Source organism: Cornus florida, unplaced genomic scaffold (assembly GCF_030987335.1).
Source record: "Cornus florida cultivar Cherokee Brave unplaced genomic scaffold, ASM3098733v1 CherokeeBrave_3.0.0_Hap2_Chr10, whole genome shotgun sequence".
Classification (NCBI taxonomy): Eukaryota; Viridiplantae; Streptophyta; class Magnoliopsida; order Cornales; family Cornaceae; genus Cornus; species Cornus florida.
Genome location: NW_026775580.1, coordinates 107,038,637 through 107,058,105, shown reverse-complemented (window position 1 = coordinate 107,058,105; position 19,469 = coordinate 107,038,637). Strand labels below are relative to the sequence as shown.

The 19,469-nt window shown below is 37.2% G+C and overlaps 1 protein-coding gene across 1 annotated transcript; it reads left to right on the top strand.

The window, feature by feature from the left end:
* The first annotated feature begins 12,980 nt into the window (after positions 1-12,980).
* Positions 12,981-18,546, top strand: LOC132276821 (uncharacterized membrane protein At1g16860-like). Its single transcript, XM_059778440.1, has 4 exons — positions 12,981-13,362; positions 14,622-14,777; positions 17,758-17,969; positions 18,071-18,546. The coding sequence occupies exons 1-4, from the start codon at positions 13,036-13,038 to the stop codon at positions 18,282-18,284; spliced, it is 909 nt and encodes a 302-aa protein (XP_059634423.1). The 5' UTR covers positions 12,981-13,035; the 3' UTR covers positions 18,285-18,546.
* Positions 18,547-19,469: the final 923 nt, after the last annotated feature.

Here is a 19,469-nt window from a genome sequence, read left to right as displayed (position 1 = left end):
CAATCACTTTGGTTCCGTCCGGTCCCAGACATCTCATTACCTGATGCAGAGTGGAAGGAACACCTTGAACTCTGTGGATCCACCCTTTGCCCATCAGAAGATTGTAAGAGGGATGAATTTCAACAACTACAAAGGTTTCCATCAAAACCCTTTCGGCAGCATGTACCGCTACCTCCACCGTGCCGACGGGCTCCACTCGCTTTCCATCAAACCCTAATAGTGGATTCCCGGTGGATTTCAGCTGATCCTGTTTGATCTCGAGCCGAACGAATGTATCTCTTGGCATGATGTTCGCACTACTTCCAGGGTCAATTAGAACTCTGCGCACCAAGCATTTGGCCACTGTCAAACTTACGACCAGCGGGTCCTCATGAGGGATCTGAACATGCAACAAGTCTGTTGCGTCAAACTTTATCTGCGTTAATGCGCTCTACTGGTGCAGAGTGTTTACACTGCCTATCCTTCTCTTCATGCGTGCCTGACGAAGGCGTGTTTGAAGCAATTCATCTGATTCCTCAGCAGGTTCTGGCCGACCGTGAATTGCATTAATTACTCGAACTGGTTGTGTGTTGTGAGAATTCGACTTCTAATTCTTCTTCATATGCTCCATTGGTCGGTTCTGCTCCACCGCTGGTCCTTGAATATAACTTGCGAACTCCCCTCTGGCTATCGGCATCTCTACCCGTCTCCTTAGGTTCCTGCATTCGTTAGTCTGGTGGCCAAAATCAGAATGAAATGCACAGTGCTTAGACTGATCCCTCTGTTCGAGAGGTTGTCTGATTGGTAAAGGAGGTCGGAACTTATCTTTATTTTCTTGGTACAGTCTTGCTAGGGTAACTTTCAATAGAGTAATCAGCTCTTCCTCTCTGGGCCTCTTCTCGGATTTCCACGAGGAGCGTTGCGGTTGAACCTATTTTTGCCTGATCTTTGCTTTGGTCTTTTCTTCCGTGGATATAACGGATGTCTTCCGAGCGTTTGCCGCCTCTTCTTCTTCCAAGCGCACAAATCCATCGGCTCTTTCGTTAAGTTCATCCATAGTCCTCGGCGTGTTGACCACCAAGCTTGTGTGGAACGGGGTGCCACGATTCATGGCCAGTATGAATGCTTGAACTGCCGTTGAAGGGTGACATTCAATAACCATGCTCTTGGTAAGGTTAAACCTGGTTAGGAAAGCCTGGAGACGCTCTTCAGCGTGTTGCTTCATTGTGAATAAGCTCGAAATATCTTTCGCTGGACGCTTGTTTCCATAGTATTGGCTTATGAACCGATCGCACAGGCTTCGAAAACTATCCACTGAACCCCTCGGCAGGTTCTTGAACCAATTCAGAGCTGGTCCGGCCAGACTCGTAGGAAAGCACTTGCACATCAAAGAGTCATTCTCAGTGTTTAGAGCCATTTTCAGCTAGATGTGATACACATGATCGATCGGATCAGTCGTTCCGTCGAACAGAATGAAAACGGGCATGGAAAATTTCCTCGGACTCGGAGCATTCAGAATCTCATCGGTGAACGGTGAATCCACTGTTCGAGCTACTGAACGGAGTGCTTCATTTTCCCTCTGGAACCCCGCAGCTGCTCTCTGGTTTACTGATCTCCTCTCTGAGCTATGATAGTCGAACGTCATCATGGAAGGCCGATAGGTCAGATCGAATGATCTATCCTCAACGAAGTCTTTGCGCCATGGAGGCATAGCTTTCTGACGAATCAACTCTGTTGCTTCACCTCGGCTGAGCGTTTCTTGATGTGGATTAAAAGTCATTGCTTCGTTTCGCCTGATCTGCTCATGCCGTGGGTCCATGTGAGTCGATCCTTCACAATCATCCATACGACGAAGATTTGGCGGCAAACCGTCTCGCCGGATTTCCTCGCGGTGAGGATCTACTAGATTATTTCCAACCTCCTCACCGTGATGTGCTGCATTGGTACGTGCACCTTCTTCTCCTATCGAGAGTGGTTGTGGAATTACTGGAGCTTCCTGACGCTGCATTTCATTCCTTAGATCCGCATTTTCTCTCCGAAGAGCTTCGATCATGTTCATCAACTCATCAAGTTTCACTTGCTGGACGTTCTCAACCGTATTAGAGTTGTCATCCCCTATCATGATTCCGGATCGAAGCAAAGGCATGAATTACGAACTTCGAAACAGATCTAAGCGTTACCGATGCAAACTCCGCTAGATCTGGGCTTAACTTCACCGAATCGTGATCACTGTTTGCTAGATCTGAACTTTTCTAGCTTCAAACTCGTCGGATCTGATTGCAACTGAGCAAATCACAATTGCGTCATTCCAAAGAAAATGCCTCAGAATCCTCAATAAGCAAGAATTCTCTCGGAACAAACTACAATCTCACTGATCTGGATTCAACTTCCAGAAATCACACTGCGTATTCACAAACTCGATTGAACTAATATGGTACTGATCGGGCTCGAATTGATCTTCGTCCTCGATTCCCACAGACGGCGCCAATTGAAGATACAAGATTTTGTTTCTTCTCTCTCTCTCCCTCTCTCTCTCTCTAGCATTCTCCTCTCACTTTTCACCTGTCATGGTCTATTTATAGGCCATCACCCTTATTGCTGTTAACCAATTACATTAGGCCTATATTCGAAAGCTCTCTTCCTTCTGGGCTTGGTCTTCCAATGGGCTTGACCTTCCTCGATGGATCCCCCAGGTTCGGCCCATTCCAAGGCGCTTTGGCATGGATCCTACTTCAATCATTCGACCCGATCTCGTTCCTGTGAACCATATCCGGCCCATGCCACTTGCCGCATCCTCAGGCACAATCCATCAAGGAATAAGTATGAACCATCAAGAGAATCACAATAGCATTCCTTTAAGCACTATGTTTTGACAATCTCTAAATCCATGGCATCAATACACATAGACATGCATCAACAACACAAAATCTAGAGACAAGAACATGAACATTGTGATACCCCTCGGATCCAAGACATGGGTTGATCAGGCCCAAGCCCAAACCCGAGGGATATCAAACAATTAATATGTAATTGAACACAGAATACAAGATAAAATAAATAGTAATAATAATAATAAGCTGAAAGAATGCTAATTGAAAATCCCTAAAATAATATACTTATTGAAATCTGTTAAATCTAAACTCCATAGGTATACAACTTGGGAATCCATCCATTGGACCCCTTATTAAAAGTTCTCAAACCGAAACTGGAAACTGAAATAACCGAAATAAAAACTAAAGCTAACATAAAGAAGATTCCTACATAGGCAGGGGAATGAATATCTGTATCTGCTCTTCACGTCCAAGCTCTAACCCTGGAACTGACGAACACCTGAAAAATGAAGAAGTGGGTCAGGCCCACATGCAAGTCCTGATTTACAACAATCCAAACAGTAATCCGATACGCAGATACATCCTAGAAAGACTCAACAATAACTAGAGTAGTCCATATATGTATAAGTACACACTATAGGACGCTCACTAGTCCAAAAAGGTCTGTCTCAGCCTGAATAGAGATACCATGCAAATCGCACTTACTGTGGTCATGTGTATCTAGACCTACCAGGGAACAATACCTCTGTCCAGCTATCTATCCTAGGCAATATACGAGCCCTAACCATGGTCATGAGACTCAACTCATACCACGGCACTATATAATATATATGTAAAGTCCGTACTCCTCCTAATACAAAATACCATCCATCTGTGTAGTGATCTGATATATGTATAACAAATCGATCCTGGAACTATAGTGGATCATTCAATTCACAATTGATATGACACATGTAGGTGATGGACTTAATCTTTATGACTAATCCATACCTTATTCCAAATTAGGTAGAACTTAGTGTTTGAACTAGTTCATACCTAGTATGTCACCGTCCCATACTGGTACATACCATCCTCCAGTTAACATAGTTGACAAATCAATATAATTATTTATCAACTACTTCCGAGAATAATCCTAAATATAGTTTATCATATAACCAATTCATGCATCCAAAATAAATCTTAGAATTCCAATTACAGTACAATAAATTGACAAAGCAAGAGTATGCAATTTATTCCTCCAAATTCAACATAAATTGACGCAGTTTAATAAAACCTACTATCAATTGATTCCACAAATAAGCACTAATATAGTTTAACATGTGCATAACTAATAAATGCATTCAACATTCGATTTATAAATTATTTTCCAGTGCTTGATATAAATGAAACAAAGCTGCACATTTAACTCCTCCAAACAATCCTCAGATTGGTGTAGTAGTATATATTACAACATCAAGCATTCCTATTTAAGTATAAATATTTCAGATGAACAACTATACTCTTTACAGTGCCACAACATGATTAATAGTAACAAATCATACAAGTAAGAGTTGCTAAAAACTTCCATAGCAATTTAAGTTCATCTGCCAACCTTCCACATGCAAGCTTAATATTTAATCCTATGTTGTCTCATGCTTCAACGCATTAATATTTTCTTGCTTCCTACTTGTTTTACATTTCTGAAATAGATATATACACCATTCACAGCAGCTGTAACATTTAAACCAATCCCTACTGTCCCAAAGCAACCCAGAAATCCAAAACACCAAGAAGAGATGAGGGAGCCGCCTCCATAAAACCTTGGAGCCGCCTCTCCCTTGGTGGAGCCGGCTCCACAACATGTTGAGCTAGCTCTAACCCTTGTAGAGCCAGCTCTACACCCTTGTAGAGCCGGCTCTTCTTCCCCCAGAGCCGGCTCCCTCTTTTGGTGAGCCGGCTCTCCTCCTTTGAGAGCCGTATCCCCTATTCTGATCATCTTCTTCGTCTCTGGCGAAGTCCAGAACCTCTGTTCAGTTTTTATAACTTAATTTAGGGTTCAATTGTCCTAAAATTAATTATAACAATGTCTCCAATCTCATATACACAAAGGTTAAGCAAGATTAAAAATTCATGCAAACAGATTCTTAAGCAAGAACAACTTCCAACACAAAAACCAGATTTATGCAACGATTTAAAAAAAATTGATTCAATCATGCTTACAAGATTAATATTAACTTTAATTTAATCTGTTTTAATACTTGATTCATCCCTGGAGTCTAACTAGGCATGCACAGAACACGAACTAAAGGGAAAGAGAAGGACAGAACTTGCCTTTGAGTTTCAGACTTTGAAACTCTAAACCACCGTCTCTGAGGTTTTCTGACCACCTTCTAAATTGTTGTTTTACTCCTCTGCTACTCTTGGTTAAACCCAGAAGAAAACCCTTGTTCCCTTCTTCTTGAACTTCTCTGTAGATCACTCAAGTTTTCTCTGTTTCTCTGTCTCTCACTCTCTGTATCTAGGTACGTGAACAGAGTTGTACGTACTTCCCAAAACCCTAAACCCACATTATGACATATTTATAGGCCCAAAACAATAACCCTAATCCGTGTAAAAATTAGAGACTAAGCCCTAATTCCAACCTTAATCGGCCCATGAAACTACCTAAGTTGAAACAGATGGCGGCTATGATAAAACCTAAACCCTACGTTACGATAACTCAATTATAAACAATTAAATAATTACCATTTAATACAATAATTAACCAATTAATATAAAACGCAATTATTCAAATAACTCACGAAATAACAATTAATTTAATTTAAAGAAAAATACAATTTAAACAATTAATTAAATAAAAATACTATTTAAACAATTTATTAAATTCCAGGACAATACAATTTAAACAATTAATTAAATAAAAATACTATTTAAACAATTTATTAAATTCCGGGACTGTCCCTTTTAAAATTAGGGGTATTACAAACATCTATTCTAGCATACATAGACATGTGAATAGAATGAAATGATCAATTGGAAGCATTAAACCACACAAATCATTGACTAAACAAGATCTATATATATATCAAAGTGTCAAAACATTAATTACAACACTAATCCCTCAATAATACACAAGATTAAGATATAGAAAGCATGCTTGGGGCTAACTCTAGCCCCAAGAGGATGTCTAGCCACTCATGGTGAGGATGCTCCAACCCTCAAGGGCTAACTCAATGGAAAAGGTTTGCTCCTTGTTGATGAAGATCTCTGATAGTGTCTCTAGCCTCCTCCTCCAAGCTTTCTTAGAGATGGTATATTTCCAAAAAATTCAAGTATTGGTCTCCTATCTCCTATGTGTCCCCCCACTAAAAAACAATCCTTATCCTTATATAGGTAGGTTAAAATCACTCCCCAAATGAGCTAGGGTCGTGCACACAATATTCTCCAATGATTGGATAAAGGACAACTTTCAATGGGCTGAAATTTTAACTTTTTGCACTTGGAGGAAGTTCGATCGATCGAACCTTGGACTTGGAAGAACTGGCTGAGATCGATCAAACTGAGGCTGGATCGATCCAACTGGCTGAGCTTTTTGGGAAAAGACAAATCCGAGATATTTTGGGAGATATTTTTGGGAAAAGGACAAAGGTGGTTAGTGGGTGGACAGCTATGGATAAGATCAATCATTTGGATAAGGACAAAGGTGTTCGATCGATCGAAGAATGATGTTGGATCGATCGAACTTTTGGACTTAAGTGCTTTTGGGTCAAGACTTGGATCTATCTTGAAGTGCTGAGATCGATTAATGTTCGATCGATCGAACCTTAGATTTGGATCGATCGAACTTACTGCTTTGCTTCATTTTGCTTCTTTCTTCCTCCACTTTGCTCCTTTCTTTGTTTAATCTCAGAATTGCTTCAAATAAACTCTTATTTGGTTGAGTTAGCTTATTTTCGGGATAAGTGCTTGAAAATGAAAATAATACGAAATCAATCTAAAATGACAAAGTAAGATACATAAAGGTACTAGAATGCCTAAGCTTAAGGGGTTTAAATACGCACTTTTTAGTGCTCATCACACGTCCAACTGGATCGACACCGATCCCTGAAACATATGTTGCCTCCTCCAGTAGTCGTGGACGCGGACGTGGACGTGGTCGTAGTGGTAGAAATGAATATGGTCGTGGTAAAAATAATAACCACAATAATGAATATGGTCGTAGTAAAAATAATAACCACAATAATGAATATGGTCATGGTAGAAATCATTCTTATTACTGTGAAGGATATCAATTAGAGATCCACACCATATCCCCAAAAGAGAGATTATAATGAAATGAAGTAAAAGGGAAGGATGTGGCTCAACCTCTCAAGGCACATGATAATACTTGTTATCGGTGTGGCATGACAGGGCATTGGCAAAGCATTTGTCATACACCTAAGCATCTGGCTGAACTTTACCAAGCCTCAATGAAAGAAAATGGGAAACAAAAGGAAATGAATTTTATTGATCATGATGAGCCATCACAAATCTGGAAAATGAATTTTATTAATTATGATGAGCCAGTTGATATCACAAATCTGGATGTATCAGATTTTTTTGAGGACTGTGATGGAAAGATAAACTTCCTGATTGGTGATGGAAATGTCTACACCAATTAATCTTATTTTCTTTTCATGTTCTATCTACTATGTTTTTATTTTTCTTGTATTAAAGTTTTTATCTTCTAGTTTGTATTAAAGATTCTTTTATTATAAATGTTTCTTTTCTGATAAAGAAATTTGCATGAATAAGAATGGATCTGACTAGTTCCAAAATAAATGGTTAAGACATATGTCTTGCAGATAGTGGAACAACACATACAATCCTTCGAGATCAAAAATATTTTTTCTATTTAACTCTGACAGACGTTAGTGTCAGTACAATATCAGGTCCCACCGACTTGATTGAAGGCTCTGGACGAGCCAACATCATTTTACCACATGGAACAAGATTGCAAATTAATGATGCCTTATATTTTATAAGATCTCGGAGAAATCTGTTGAGTTTTAAAGACTTACGTCGTAATGGGTATCATATTAAGACCGCAAATGAAAGAAATGTGGAATATCCCTACATTACTTCCATTACCTTATGCAAGAAGTAGATATTTGAAAAACTTCCTATTTTCTCTTCTGGGTTATACTATACAACCATTAGGACAATTGAGTCAAATGTTGTCATACATAAAAAATTGTGTGACCCAAAACTTTTATACTTTGGCATGATCGACTTGGTCACCCGGGGAGTACAATAATGCGTCGAATTATTGAAAATTCACATAGACACCTACTAAAGGATCAAAAAATCATCTTACCAAATAATCATCTATGCACCGCCTGCTCACAAGGTAAGTTGATTATCAGACCATCCCCTTTAAAAGTCATTGTTGAGTCTCCCATATTTTTACAACGAATTCACAGGGATATATGTGGGCCAATTCATCCACCTTGTGGACCATTTCGCTATTTTATGGTCTTAATTGATGCCCCAACACGATGGTCATATGTTTGTCTGCTTTCTACTCATAATGTTGCATTTGCTAGACTACTTACTCAAATCGTTAAATTACGGGCACATTTTTTTGATTACCCAATTAAGACAATCCGTCTTGATAATGTCGCTTAATTTTCTTCTTAAACTTTTGAGGATTTTTGCATGTCCGTTGGAATTAATGTTGAACATCATGTTGCACACATTCATACTCAAAATGGTATGGCTGAATCTTTTATTAAAAGACTTCAGTTAATTGGTCATCCTTTGCTTATGCGACAAAATTACCTGTATCAGTTTGGGGACATGCCATATTACATGCTGCATGATTAGTTCGTATACGACCAACTGCTTATCATAAGTACTCACCATTGTAACTTGTTTTTGGTCAACAACCAAATATTTCTCACATACTAGTTTTTGGTTGTGCTGTTTATGTTCCAATTGCACCACCACAAGGCACTAAAATGGGTCCTCAACGTAGACTTGGAATTTATGTTGGTTTTGATTCTCCATCTATTATTAGATATCTTGAAACCTTGACAGGTGATGTCTTTAAAGCACGATTTGCTGACTGTCATTTTGATGAGACTGTTTTCCCACCATTAGGAGAAGAAAAGGCACAACAGCAACGTGATCTTACTTGGAATGCCCTGGAATTGTCTCATTTTGATCCTCGTACAAATCAATGTGAACAAGAAGTTCAGAGGATCGTTCACTTGCAAAATATTGCAAATCAATTACCTAATGCATTTACTGATACAAAGAAAGTAATAAAATCGCATATACCAACTGCAAATGTACCAGCACGAATTGCTGTCCTTGAGGGACCTTCTGTCAGTAATGCAGCAAATGCATCTAAAACACGCCTGGAGCGTGATAGACCAGTTGGTGCAAAAGATATTATTCCTAGTAAAAGGAAATCACAAAGAAAAGCTGGCACTCTTGAAGAGGCCACAAAAAGACTAATAGATATTATTGATCAATTTGAGTTAATAGCCCTTGATAAGGCAAAGCCTCTTGATGAGTCTCAGGTACCTAAAAATGATAAAATAATAAATATTGATGAGACAAAGGCAACAGATGATGATATGGCTCTTGATAAGGCATAGGTACCTGAAAATGATGAGATCTCACTAAATTATGAAATGAGATGGAATAGAAATGAAATTATTGTCGACAACACATTCTCATATGTCATTGCTCTTGATATTGATAATGAGGATCCGGAATCTCAAAACGTCGAAGAATGTCGACGAAGAAATGATTGGCCAAAATGGAAGTAAGTGATACAAATAGAGCTAAATTCATTAGCTAAACGTGAAGTATTTGGACCAGTAGTCCAGACACCTAAGGGTGTTAATCCTGTTAGGGTACAAATGGGTATTTGTACGAAAGCGTAATGAGAAAAATGAAATCGTGAGATACAAAGCCCGACTGGTAGCTTAAGATTTCTTACAGAGACTTGGTATTGATTATAAGGAAACGTACTCCCCTGTAATAGATGCACCCACATTTAGATTCATAATACATTTGGCAGTCACAGAAAGATTACATATACATCTAATGGACATGGTTATAACATATTTATATGGATCATTAGATAGTGATATTTATATGAAAATCCCAGAAGGATTTAAAATGCCTGAAACAAAACCACGTAATATGTACTTGATAAAATTACAGCGATTTTATATGGATTGAAGCAATCTGGATGAATGTGGTACAATCGCCTTAGCGATTACTTACTTAAAGAAGGGTATGTGAACAATCATATTTGTCCATGCATTTTTATTAACAAATCAGAATCTGGTTTTGTTATTGTTGGAGTATATGTTGACGATCTGAATCTTATGGGAATATTGGATAAGATCGAAAAGACGACCACTTATTTAAAGAAATAATTCGAAATGAAGGATCTCGAAAAGACAAAATTCTGTCTTGAGCTACAGGTTGAACATTTTTCGAGCAGTATTCTCATCCATCAATCAACATATACATAAAAGATTCTAAAATGTTTTCATATGGATAAAGCCTATCCATTGAGCTCTCCAATGGTTATCCGATCACTTGACATCAAGAAAGATCATTTTCATCATTGAGAGGATGATGAATAACTCCTTAATCCTGAAGTGCCCTATTTCAGTGCAATTGGTGCTTTTTTATATCTTGCAAATTGCACAAGACCTGATATAATTTGTCCAGTCAATTTATTAGCACGGTATAGTTCTGCACCAACTCGCAGACATTGGAATGGAATCAAACACATATTACGATATCTTCGTGGCACAACTAATATGTGATTGTTTTATTCAAAAGTATCAAGTTCTCAATTAGTTGGATACGCAGATGCCGGCTATCTCTCTGACCCACATAAAGCCTATTCACAAACAGGATATGTGTTTACCTGTGGCGACACAGCTATATCATGGCGATCTATGAAATAGACAATGATTGCCACTTCTTCAAATTATTCTGAAATACTCACAATTCATGAGGCAAATAGGGAATGCTTTTGGTTGAGATCAATGATCCAACATATTAGAACAACATGTGGTCTCTCATCAATAAAAGATAGCCCAACAGTATTTTATGAAGATAATGCGGCATGCATTGTATAGATGAAAGAAGGGTATATTAAAAATGACAGGACCAAGCACATCTCACCAAAATTCTTTTATGCACATGAACTCCAGAAAAAAGGGTGATATTGATATTCAAAAGATACGTTCATGTAAAAATTTAGCAGATCTATTCACTAAAACGATTCCAACTACAACATTTAAGAAGCTGGTGTACAACATTGGAATGCGTCAACTAAAAGATCTTCAGGGTTAAACTAATGAGGGGGAACAATTGATCAAAGAGGTATTAGCATGATGTACTCTTTTTTCTTTCGTCCAGGTTTTGTCTCACTGGGTCTTCCTGGTAAGGTTTTAATGAGGTAGTTTTTAATCTATGCAATACCATTTTCAGATACACAAGAATACTGTACTATTTTCCCTTCACTAGGGTTTTGTCCCACTGGGTTTTCCTTAGCAATGTTTTAACGAGGTATATTCTTAGTGTAGTTTTGTGGACCCTAAGGGGGAGTGTTATGTATATCTAAATGTGTGGGGTCCTTAAATATGATCACATTTTGAAACTTACTTGGGAAGACACCCTTGGTGGCGTACAGAAGAAGCTAAAATTTGAGCCTATAAAAGGCTATGGCTATATGCTACTCGTGAACAACATTTGAATGAAACAAAATTCTCTCTTTTTCATTCTCTCTCTCTCTCTCGCTGAAAGCTTTTCCATTTTCTCTCATTGATATTATTATCTCTCTCTATATATACACATATATTTATTTCAAAGATAACATAAAAAGTTGATTGATTTATGGGGAAACAATTTATTGATGTGAATGAGTTATGAAAATAATTTTTTTTTTATTTTATTTTTAAAATTAGTTTGAGACAGTTATATGTGCATAATCAGGGAAAAAAAGAAACCATTCCACTTATCCTCTATTTGTTCTTAAAAGACTAAAGAAATAACAGGGAAATTTTTTTTAAGCAAAACAATTAATCCCCCCCGCCCCCCGTGCGAGGGGGCGGGCAAGGGAAAGAGATGGTAAAATCTCAAAATTTACGAATATAAATTAATTGTAGTTTATATTATGAGGTAAAGTGATTTTTTTTTTCTTTAATAAAAGGAAAAAAGGGTTGGGAATATGGAAAAGTTAACCTACATTTGTTGGTCATTCCATATTAGTATTGATTCCGAAAGAAAATAAATAAATAAATAAATAAAAATAGCATTAATATAATAGTGAGACTAATTAAAATGAGACATTTAAATATTCTCCACATTTTGAGTTGATACTTAATACTCATTTGGAGTGTCAGGTTTTAATCTATACATCTATTAATCTAATTTCTAACACTTAAAAAAATGAGACGTTTACTTAAATAAATTTCAACAAGTTTAATGGATAGAATCCAGATTTTTTTTTTTTTGCAATCATAAATGGTTAAGTCACATGCTAAGGAGAATTATAATTGGGTGAGTAACACAATGGTTGTGCAAAGAGAAAAAAAAAAAAAAAAAAAAAAAAAAAAAAATTGAACACCCACAACTGTAAAAAGTCACGATATTAATAATGTTTAATACAAATGACAAACTTTTATTATTGGGAACATACACGGTAGAGAAGACATTACAAATATTTTATGTAGTTTGGAAATTAATATTTTATGTAGTTTGTTTATCTATTATATATGTATTTTTATTTCCTTCAAAACAGTGATAGTTGATGAATTCTTTGCATTTCACCTTTTTCTAAGTCAAATACGACTAGGTTATCTCTCATTTCTCTTTTCTGTATTTTCTAACCATTGAGATTTTTTTGCATTTTATCATAATTTCTAAATCAAATACAATTAGGTTATCTCTCATTTCTCTTTTCTTTATTTTCTAAGCCTTGAGTGTTTTTTTTCCCGCGTTTTATCGCATGGGAATGTGAGAGGGGACCGTATGTGACCGTATAATTTATGAATTTATTATTTTTTTTTTCAAAAAAAAAATAAAAAAGAAAAAGAAGAAAAAAAAAGGGTGTATTTTGGACAAAGTTGTAAACTCACACATTTATGTATTTAAAGTTGTTTGGGGGAAAAGAAAAAAAGTATTTTTTGGGGCAGTGAAGTGAAGGGCACAGAAGAGAGAAAGAGGGATGAACGACCTGTCCAAACCCCCTAATCTGAGAGAGAACCACCATCACCGCCATTGGTACAGCTGCAAACCAATCCCAAACACAGCAATCTACGTGCTCGTCTCTCTATTCTTTATTGGCCTTGGAGTCTCCATTTTCATCCTCGTTGTGGTCCACAACGCCTTCTTCTTCGTCTCTCTCCTCTTTCTCTCTGCTCTCGTCACTGCCTTTTTGCTCTGGAACGCGCTCAACTGGAGACGAAACGGTTCCTTGCTCCTCTTCCTTCACTCATTCCCCGATTCCGACATTCGCTTAGCTCGTGATGGCCAGCTCGTCAAGATCACTGGGGTAATCTCACTCTTCTCTCTCTTTCTATTATGTATTTTGATTCCATTCCTAGGGTTTGTTGTATCGTTTCGCTACACATTTGGGAAAAAGAGAGAGTAAAGAACACCCTTCTTTAAACACATAATAGATGAGATTATAGAGTTGAAATTCCTTGTCACTCGCGTACACATAGGTTTTTCCAAGTAGAAAAGTATGAGGAATATGGTTGGCTCTGGATGGAACCAACCTTACCCGGGGAGGACTTATCTTGTGTGTTGAAACCTATGGTGTCACTGAAGCTTATTTGGCTTGATCAAACTTTTGGTTATCTTGTGCTATGATTTTTTTTTTTTTTTTTTCAGTACCCATGAATGCAATAGTATGATTATTCTGCACCTTATACTGATTTTGGTCCCTGCAATTTAACGTTCTGCGTTTTGCCCTAATTGGAAATTTCATATCATTCTTGAAGTAAATTGGTGGGAAATATTGGTTCCTATAATTAACATTATCCTCCAAAAGAAAAAAGCACATTGCCCATAATTAACATTCTACTTGAAACAAGTGATTCTACTTGTTTTTTCCTGAAAATGTGAGAAGAAATGAAAATGCTTAAATAAAATGATGCTTGCTGTTTTCTCTTATTTCTTTCCCTTCCTTTTTGGTGCATAATAACTAGTGGGCAATTTCTTTCCCCCTCTCCCTTATTGGTCCGGTTAACTTAAAGGAGTGAAGAAGTTTCCAGAAGGCCAGTGACCTAGCGGTATCGGACCCTTATTTCCCAAAGAGAGGTCAAGGGTTCAAGCCTCCAAGGAGGCATGTGTGTGTGAGTACCAACTAAGGAAAAAAAAACAAAGGAGTGAAGAAGTCTTGCTTTAAACAAGATGACTGACAACTTGGACTTGATTGGCCTGGCCACGTTTCATTGTTAGATATTTGTGAAATAGAGCACGGCATTAGTTTTCCTTATCCAGAAGATACTTGGCGCAGAAACTTGTAATGACTTCCATACATGCTTAAGCTAAAAAATACAACTATACAAGTACAAGCCTGTTTGTGCAGTCACTTGTATTTCTCTGAAAATACAAATGATCCCATGAGAACCATTTGGTCCTGCTTGCTCTCATGTGTATGTCTTTATTATTATTATTATTATTATTATTATTATTATTTTATCTTCGTCTGTAATTTTTGAGCACTGCATTACTGCACGTGCTAGCTAATAAGTACCTTATGGTTGATGGTGGGCCAATTGCGATTTGCTTTTCTGATGATTTCAGCTTGTCTCGTGTGGGAATGTCTCCCTACAATCTTCATATGAGAAGGCCACCGGATGTGTTTACACATCTACTCTGTTGTACGAATCTGGAAAACTTGGTTTGAGGCCTGCAGATGTTAATATATCATGCTTCCAGTGGAGAGTAACATATTCTGAGGTATGCTATTTTTTCTATTGAAGCAAATGAATGGTAGTCCATACGTTGGTTGTGGATCACATTCTGTACACTTTTAATAAGATTGGTTGCATTGTTCATTTTGTTTGATACTTAAGGCTGATGTCAATTTGTTTCTTTATTCTTTAGTCTCTACTCTAATTTTATGTAAGTTTATACAAATACTTGTCATAATTCGTGTAATACCTAAGTTGTTTCTTCTTTCATGGAATAACTTTCACTTGGATTCTAAAACCTCAGCTCTTGAACCATTCTGTAACCGCTTGAAATTGGCTATATAAATCATCTTTATCCATTCCACTATAACAGGAATCTGACGCTATCATGACTTACCTCAACCTTACCCTGCATTCTTTACTTTGCCTTTGTCTTGTTGTTGCAACGCTTTCAACACAAACTCACTCTTTTCTGCTGCTGCAATACTTTTTACCTGCCATTTGATCTTGTTGGCTCGTTCACGAGGTTCCCAATTGGCATTACCTCTATGCCTGGCCTTACTTCTTTTCCCCTTCAGTTGTATTGTTCCTCTCATTGTAAATTTGTTTTATTGCTTCATTTACCATCAGTTTGGTATGCCATAAAGTGGGCAGATTATAGACCTTGAAATGAGGTTAGTAAGAGGTATAAGGTGGATATGAAGAGAAATTTGGTAGTTTGGAGGTTGAATTTCTTTGGCGACTGATGACAACTTTGAGGAATTTATACGGTATGTACTATTTAGTTTTACTTGTTTATTTTATTTTTCGAAATTGAAATTTACACCTTTGTATTGTGAAAGCTGGGGATTTGAGCCCCAAAAATCTTTGTGAATTTAGACAAACTTTCAGTTTCAAGTAGTTTCAACCCAAGGTTTTCCCCTGCTATCCATCCGTTCCAATTCTCTTGCTTCTTTTGTGTTGCCCCAGCCTACTATTTATTTCTGCCTTAAATCTGTCAGTTATTATTTGCACTTCATTGTCTACTTTTTACTCTTCCTACTTTACATATGTCATGGTCATGAACAATTGCTTCACAACTACTCAGTTTCAGCAAGCCAACATGAATACTGCTCTGCGTTTTGTTGTACATGCTGCTGACATTAGTTAACTGATTCTCCATATCTTGAAGAAAATTAAGTGATAGCAAACTTATTTTGACATATGGACTTCAACAATGAAAACTTTGGTTCTATCTATAGGTCACTAACCAATATGTACAGAGACTAAAAAAGTTATTACCTGGTGTTATTAATCTTTAATCGAGAGTACTGGGAGCTGTGAACTAGATACAGGCCTAACCTTTAATGTTATCTACATGAAGTGGTTGCTATCATATTCAAACATGCATTATCAGGCTAGGCCTATGTTGCATGGATTTGGTTATGTCTGTTAGGCTTGTATATGTCAATGCATCAGATTTATCAAATATCTAAACTCAAGGATATGAGGTTGCCGATACATAATTTTTAATATTCTTTTGTTTCCTAAAGTTTGCCTGTGTCATGCTTAGTATCTTATCTTTTGAAGTAGCTAATAGTTAGTGCAAAATCTTTGCCAGGTCTCCTATGAGTATTATTGAGAATGTTCGAGTAAACAGTACGCATCAACTCCGTGGGGTTCCTGAAAAATGAGCTAGGGAGGGGCATTGTGTTCCATGTTTGATGTTACTTGTATAATTAAAGTCTTATGTTGTAAATGAAAGCATGCCATATTGTTCAAACAATTTATATCCCTAAAATTAAAAGGTAAATTCTATCAAACAATTATTAGATTAGCCATACTTCATGCTTTAGAATGTCGGAATAATATGTTCGTAAAATGAGCATGGTGGGAACACACATGTTGAGAAGATTCGTGGTAAGACGAGAAGGGGTAGAACAAGAAATGATTACAATCATGAAATGGTTGAAATAACACCATTTGGAAATTATATGAGCAAACATCAATTAATAGAGTTTGGCCATGTGTAGTGAAGACAGAAACTACATCAGTGAGGAAGAATGATGCTGTTCATGTTAAAGGTAAGGGGAAGGGGAGAAATCACTATAAGTTAAGCCAGTAAGGTAAAATATGATAGAATGTGATTAGGGATGTCAACGAGTGGGTTTAGGGCAAGGTCCCCTTTCCCGTCTCCGTCCCCGTTTTACAAAGTAGACTCATCCCCACCCAAAATTGTTTAGCAAAAGACCCCATACCCCATCTCCGTGCCCACCCGCGCCGCCCCATTTAGAATTTTTTTTTTCTTCGAAACAATAGAAATGGTGTTAGTTTATGAGATGGTAAGGGGACAACGATATTAGGGTTTTGGTGGTTTAGTTTATGGGATATAATTTTAGTATCTTTAGGAATATATAGGACTGTTTTAGTAATTATGCATTATAAACGAGGTAGGGCTGGAGTGCCTGACCCTGCCCCACACTGGCACAGAGTTTTATCCCCTCACTCCATCCCCGATTATACCACTCCTGTCCCAATCGGGTGGGTAACTGCCAAGATGGGATAATTTGCCACCCCTAAATGTGGTTGAAGTTATAGTTTTAGGTAGAGCAGAATATGGGTTAGGAAGCATTAGACCAGTCGTCAATAGTGTGGAGACCTTGTTGAATTGATTTTTTTTTACCTAGGATAAAAAAGTGTTTTTATGTAACATAACGCTAGGCAACTCAGTCATGGCCCCTGTAATAGGCCATTATGTAACCTCATCCACTATATTGAGGTGCAGACCACACTCGCTGTTGGTCTTCCTCCTGGGCATGCGAGAAAGGATAGACAGGATTAGCAAAGTCTGAGTGCTGAACTGGATAACAGACGGGTATCCTTTAAGTGCTGATGTAATGTTAAATCTTTTTTTTTTTTCCCTATGAAGTGCCTTGTATGTTGTCATATATTGGATCAAAGTTGAATATACTGTGACAAGAACTTCTGATAACCAATATCTCTGAAGGTGGTTAATGCTGATGTATAAGGGTTTTTTTCCCTGGCAGAGATTCTCCACAGACTTTTACCTCACAGATGGAAAGTCTGGTATCAGAGCTCTAGTGAAAGCTGGTCCTGATTGTAAAGTTATTCCCCTGATCGTTGAGAGCAGACTCGTTAATACTACAGGAGAATGCAGAACTCTATCTGCTCACTTGAGGAAATGGTTAGGAGACAGAAACCTCTCAGCTGAAGCTCGTCTATTGCGTCTGGAAGAAGGGTAACAAATTTACTTAGAATCTTATATCTTTCATCTGTTTCATCTGTTATAACAAATTTACTTAGAATCTAATAAGCTGTAGTTTTCATGAGTTTTAACAGGTACATAAAAGAAGGAAGCTGTGTTAGCGTAATTGGAAAATTCCGCAGAAATGATAATCTTGTGACGATTGTTCAGCCATCAGAGCTCATCTCTATAGGATGTAGGTGGCGAAAACTACTACTTCCAGTTGATGTTGATGGATTGATTATAGGGGTCTCCGAACGGGCTAGTTTTATGACCAACCAGAACTCTGTACAACGTTTAGAACAGTGAAATGTGAAGTATGAAAAAAGTACAAGCAGGGGCTTCAGATTTTGATCATTAACTAACACTTATTTAACCCGTTTATAACTTTCATATAGTTGTAAAAATTACCTCGTCCTGGGGAAAAAAACATTTTGTTTTTACTTTATTTTGACCGAGATTGCTGGATCTACGAATAGGTGCTAACTTTTATTGTATATTTTGCGTCATTAACATTATTAAGTTATATTCTTAATATTAATTAGAAAAGGCCTTCATCATCGTTTTCTCATCCATTAGTTTTCAACTGATTTTATTTATACTAAAGGCGGAGAAAGGCTTCTTAGCGTTTCCGGAAAATGCTGTCGTAGTCACTCGTTAAATGTTTGCCCAATGATAACTTTTACTGCATCAATGGATTGTGTTTGATTGTCCATTTTCTAGGTTAATGTGACCTCGTACACAATATGGGCCTCCTAGAAAATCATGATTACGGACGGCCGGAAGGAAACCAAACCGTTCGCATAAGTTATACATTCGTTGATTAAACAATTTTGCATTTTTTTTTTTTTTTTTTGAAAGGTAAACAATTTTTGTAACGTTGTCAAGTGATGAAACAACCCATTTCGCTAATCAAATAGAAAAAAGTTGCTCCTCTTGACATGCAAATTTGAGCATAAACCCAAAGTTGGCTCTTTGAAACATGATGAAAGTGCATCTGTGAGTATATACAATCAATCTAAATCCTCTCTGCTATAGAAGCCTGTGGAAGTTCCCCTAAATTTTGCTACCACGAGCCTAATTTTGCAATTTATATTTATATCTCACTTACAATCTACACTACTTATTTATTATGCAAGTTCAAGATATTGGTGTGACAAATATTATTATATTGAAGCTAATAGAAATAGTTCAAAAACACCATCAAGTAGTTACACATATGTACAATGAATACGTGCATGCATTTACATAATACATTCCTTAATTGAAACCTTGTTGTCAGTGTTTTTGTGAGTGAGATGCAATCCTCCTGCATTTAAACCATTGTACATAGACACAGTGCCAGGTTCATCCACTTGACCAAATTGTGGGAAGATGAGTAGAATGAAGCTGTTACAATGCATGGGTAGATAGGACTTCCATCAGTTGTAGATCTCCTCTTATATAATCGCCATGTTATCAATTAGAACAATATTTTAGTCAGTAAATTTAAAC

What these genes read in the sequence shown, in the direction of transcription:
- LOC132276821 (XM_059778440.1), top strand. Translation starts at nt 13,036, where the DNA reads ATGAACGACCTGTCCAAACCCCCTAATCTGAGAGAGAACCACCATCAC. An exon ending in AGCTCGTCAAGATCACTGGG is followed by an intron (nt 13,363 to 14,621) that starts GTAATCTCACTC and finishes TGATGATTTCAG; the next exon opens with CTTGTCTCGTGTGGGAATGT. An exon ending in CTATTGCGTCTGGAAGAAGG is followed by an intron (nt 17,970 to 18,070) that starts GTAACAAATTTA and finishes GAGTTTTAACAG; the next exon opens with GTACATAAAAGAAGGAAGCT.